This window comes from Salvia splendens, chromosome 15 (assembly GCF_004379255.2).
Source record: "Salvia splendens isolate huo1 chromosome 15, SspV2, whole genome shotgun sequence".
NCBI lineage: Eukaryota > Viridiplantae > Streptophyta > Magnoliopsida > Lamiales > Lamiaceae > Salvia > Salvia splendens.
Window position 1 is genome coordinate 20,134,914 of NC_056046.1, and position 5,090 is coordinate 20,140,003.

General features: G+C 44.3%; 1 protein-coding gene across 1 annotated transcript; it reads right to left on the minus strand.

Annotated features, from left to right (window-relative positions):
• Positions 1 to 3,116: 3,116 nt before the first annotated feature.
• LOC121766840 (flagellar radial spoke protein 1-like) lies at positions 3,117 to 3,518 on the minus strand. The gene has a single exon (XM_042163077.1). It carries the CDS (start codon positions 3,516 to 3,518, stop codon positions 3,117 to 3,119), a length of 402 nt encoding a protein of 133 aa, XP_042019011.1.
• Between the last annotated feature and the right edge of the window lie 1,572 nt (positions 3,519 to 5,090).

The window sequence follows — 5,090 nt, forward strand, 5'->3', positions numbered from 1 at the left end:
AAGGGTCAAATCCGACAGAGATGATGCGTTTTGGTATCGTGGTGATATTCTGGAAGGTTTGGTTAGCTACCACGCTTTGGGTTGAGACTTAATCTAGGCTGTAATTTAAGATGGTACTCTACTGACTAAGAGGTGGGAGAGATGTTTGATAGGCAGCTGTGTACGTGAGAGTGGGGAACATGATGTTTCACAAACATATGGAAAGTACGAGTTTACTATAAAAGGCTAAACGGAATATCAGAGAAAAAGAGGTAGTTAGGTGACTAGGCCTACAGATCTGAAGAGTAACAGCTGAAAAGTAAATGACAAAAGTAAAAGTGGTTAAAAAGCAAAAGTGGTCCCAAAGTGGATGGAGATGTATTCTTCTTCAACATGAATCAATTCAGATCAGCAAATCCAGACTTATCACAATAGAAACACAGATTAACAACTTCATGAACACAGATCTACAATTAAAACTTCAAATCAAAAGATCGAACACCGAAACTGCAACTAAACTTACTGGGTGACATGCAAGGTGGCAGAAGCTACGTAAACTAGGCTTTCACACTTAACCATTTCAGATATAAAATCTAACAGCAAACTGAACTCATAAACTCAGATCTATCAATTCGGAAATGAAAACATGCTCGCAACAACTGGAAATTACCGTAACAACTGGATCTAAGCTATCTAGGCAGAAAATAACGAAATCAAACAAGAACCGATGTAGAAAAACAACTTCGTATCATAAAATCGTTTGGATCGCAACTAAGACTTCAAAGTAAGCAAATATTGAACGTGCAACAGATCCAACGTAAGAAAACAAAGTGCAATTAACTAAGAAAGCAAGTAAAGATTGTTTTACCACTCCGGGCGATGAAACTGTTAACACTACTAAACACGCTGACTGGAACGAGAGGATGGGGAACTTTGGCGAACTGATGAGCTTCAGGTGACCATGGCTGTGGCGAGGAACGAGAATATGAAGGGAAATGCTGAAGGATTGATCTACCGAAGAGAGATTTCTAACTAAGCATAGGAGTTGATGAACTAGTTGATGATGATTCTCTCTCCAAGTGGCTTCCTTTTATAGGGAGGCCTCCCTTGATTTTTAGGGTAGACTCTCTTCATGAAATGACTCTTTTGCCCCTTGCTTGCGGCTGATTTTCCCACCTATTCTTCTTCTCCATCTCGAGCTTTTTTTGGCATGCATCCTGGTCAGTATTGCACCCTACTGACGCCCTTTTCACCTGAATTATCCGAACAATCCCATACTGGCTAGAACACTTTCCCTGCACACTTTAGCAACTGTTTTTGCAGATATATTCCAATTATGCACATTATACTGACCAGTAACCAAGGCCTAGAATACGACTTGTCAAACTGTTCACACTTACCCCATGCTTGTCCTCAAGCGTGAAGAACAAACAAAAGAAGTAAGTCGAATTCTAGCCTGGTTACACCCCTGACCGACTCTATCCTAACCTAGACCCTAAACTATGACGCAAAGAAAAACACTAAAACAAAGACAAACACACATAAAAAAACAAAAGAAAAAACACTTAAACACATTAACGCATCAATCGGGCTATATTTTAATTATCCCTCCCCTTGGGATTAGGTGCAATCCAGCCTTAGACAGCCTTGAACTTCTGCATTCCCCCTTTTCCTTCCCAGTCAGTATACCCGCTCGTCAAGATCACCCAAACTGTCGGCCAAACACCAGATTCGCTCAGTCACTCATTCCTCACCGGGATGTTAGGACCGTATTCTCTCATAATGCTGAACCACAGATGCTTTGGACTTAGATCTCACGTGCGGCTACCGAAGGTTTTTAAAGCTTGTAACGGGGCTGTTGGCTTGTAGTGTTTGGGTGGTTGTTCCTAAGGCTCTAAGGTACAAAAACCATTACTTTATTTTGATGCGGGGGAACTGTGTGTACTCAGGCTCTTGGCTGTCACTTCTGCTTGGCTGGACCTTTTCTGAAGTTGTTTCCCAACTGGTCAGTAGCGTCTTGGGGCATTGCCACCCTTGTTCCTTCTCATTTTTTTATTTTTTTGTGGTCAAGTATTTTCAACCATTTTCTTCAAATGTTTTTCTTCTTTTCGTGGCTTCGTCACCTTTATTCCTTTTTGTTTTTTTTAAGACCTGGAATGATTTCCTGGTCGATTTTCTCCTTGCCTCTCAATTCCTTGCTCCAGTTGGTTTCTTTCTTGTATGTCCTTCTGACCAGTGGCCTCCTCGCCTCATGTCTTGCACACAACAGTCCCAGTGGCTAGGGGTTATATCTGGGTATATACGGCTAGAAAGTGGGGTTCTACAGGGTGTTTTTTTTTATTTTTTTATTTTTTTTGTGGGGGGGGTTTCCTACTGCCTTCAGTGTTTGATACACGTGGTCACTTCACCCTAGGCAACTTGTGGCAGCCACTCTTTTATTTCCTGAATTAGTGGAAAGTGGTTCCACTTTAGGCTTTTATCTCGCATTTAAAGAGGGCTTTTGTGTTTGGGCTCTAAGGATGGGCTTTTCTCTCATACTCGCATCATCTATACTGACTAGGAGATACTAAGGGGGTCGCTTTCCATTGTCCAGCATGTCTTATCTCCCTCAATTCCCCTCACCGTCAGCTCGAGACAGTTGAGTTTTAAGCCCAATCGACATGTATAACAGAACTAAAAAAAACTAGACCTAGAAAGAAACTAACACAAACACTAAACAATGAAAACATATATGTACACATGTCATACTGGCCATTGCATCCCCCCTCCCACTTCATAAGTGTATGCCCTCAGATAGAGCTGTGAAGTGGAAAAAATGTGATGGCCAGTATGGCTGACACACAGACACACCAAACAAGCAAAACACATGCGTCTACTAAAAACTTCTCACACTTAGACTATATAATAGGCTAAGTGTGAGCTACATGCACACGGAAACAAAACAAAGAAAATACGAACACATGCGTCAAAATAGCAAACCCTTTACTTCTCATACTTAGACTATTATATAGGCTAAGTGTTATAAAAGGGGTTTGCTCACATACTGCACAGATTATATTACCTAAAAAAACACACATAAAAACGAAAAACAAAAAACTAAAACTTAAGAAAAACTAACTTGTCAGGTGGGGTGGTGGTCACGGGTTTCTCCTGCTCCTCCTCGGTGCAGGGACTGGTGCAGGTGGTTCCTTCAAATCCTCTTCCTCGTTTCCGGATGGTTCTTCCTCAGATTCCTCTTGTTCCGCTTCTTCTTTCTGCTCTGCTTCTTCCGTCTCGGGTACTACCTCCTCTGATACTCGTGGTTCATTAGTTCGGCCTCTGTGGCCACTCGGTACGGCTTCTCTCACTAGCTTCCCCGTTCCCAACTCCTTCAAGATTTCTTCCATCATGTTAGTCAGGCAAGCCAACTCTGCCCTAGCTAGTCGATTTTCTTCCGCCAACTCTTCCACTGCCTTCTCTAGCCTCTCCTGTCTCTGCTCTTGATCGTGTGTTCCCTGGCTTGCTGTAGTTCTCCCAGTCGGTATAGCTTCCTCACCCATCGCGTAAAAACGCGGTACTCCTTGTCTCATGTACACAGTATTCGTCCGGATGAAAAATGGAGTATCAAACAACCCAGGGGGATCTACCATGATTTGGGGAGATAAGCCTTCAGCCTCTGTGATGATGATGTTGTTTCTGACGAACACTCCCAAGATATGTCAGAGAGTGAGGTTTCTCGCTGGGTGGGTGGCAATTAGATGGCATTGGTACGTTGTCCAGAATCCTAGATGTAATTTCCTTCCGCGCTTTGCGCACCACAGAAGGTATAACTCTGTCATTGATGTTCTTACCGCGGAGTTTGACTGCCCCAACAAATTGAAGTCCAAGTGAAGCTGGACTAGGCGTAGGATTGGGTTATTGAAATGGATTGAGCGAGAGAGAGTGGATGCAAATTCCCCGGAGGCTGGGTGAGTCCTGGGGTTCGAAATCTACGTGCCTATGGGGAATTCCCCGTTCCCTGCTCCGCCACTCCGATCCTATCACCTCCTCCAGACTGCACATCCCCAACCTTACTGTCCACTCAATCAGATTCATACTTATTTCCTCTCCAAACAACCGGAAACTTATAGAAACCTCATCCAATTCTGTTGTGACCCTAAATCGGAATGTGGTAAAGAACTCCTTTGCTAACCTAACACTGATGTTCGGATTCCCATTCTCCAACAACCATTCGAATCCTAACGCATGCAAATAAGAGAGAAACTGCTCGCGGGCTCCCAATTCATCCAAAGAGGGAATATGAAGTACCTTTCCGCTTTTAACCTGCTTACTCCCTTCATCCTTGCCATCGAATACCTTTTGTAGCTTCTTAGAGTCGAATAACTTCATGTCCTCCACCAGATCGTCAGTAAGGTCTACTGACCAGCACCGGTACCGCAGTCTCTCTACCGGGGGATGCATTAGCTCCCGATGATCGCGCGGGAGTTTTTGCTCACTGCACTCCTCATTCTCAAAGGATATGTCGCTCTTCGCTGATAGTGTATTCGCTATCACTCTGTTCTCTGCGGCTTGGTGGGGTTCTCTGAACAGCTTCATTTATGACTACGCCTGTATTTGCTGTACGCTGCCTCTTGACACTGGGTTTCTTCTTCATAAGAGCTTTCCCTTTTCGCTCCATTTCTTCCTGATATCTAGCTTCCTCTCCATCATCGTCGTCTTTCTCTTCTTCGGATTTCTTCTCAGCTTGTGTTGAAAATTGATCCTGGGCAGTAGGACTGGTCTCCTTGTGGCCTACTGACCTAGATGCAAGGTCCAGACCCTCAGCCATCCCGTCAGCCTCTTCACCTTGGCCACTCAGTGTTGGAGAGACCGCTTCGTTTTCCCTTGCAGTATCCTCTAAGTCAGTAGTAGGTAAAAACTATTCCCCAGGTTTTGTGGGAGTAGCCCTTTCCTCATCACTCAAGATCTCCACGGGATCTGCCTCTGTGTTTGGGTTCGCCTTGCTAGATGCCCACTTTCCGATACATCTTTGTGATACCCTCTCTGGCTTCGGCCTCTCTGCCCTCGGATAGCGCTTCAACACCAACTTCCTCTTGGCTGCCTTTGGTTTCGTCACCGGAGGTGCTACTGGT

Bases quoted from the DNA above. Each gene is read 5' to 3' on its own strand.
- LOC121766840 (XM_042163077.1), bottom strand. From the start codon at position 3,518: ATGGGTGAGGAAGCTATACCGACTGGGAGAACTACAGCAAGCCAGGGA.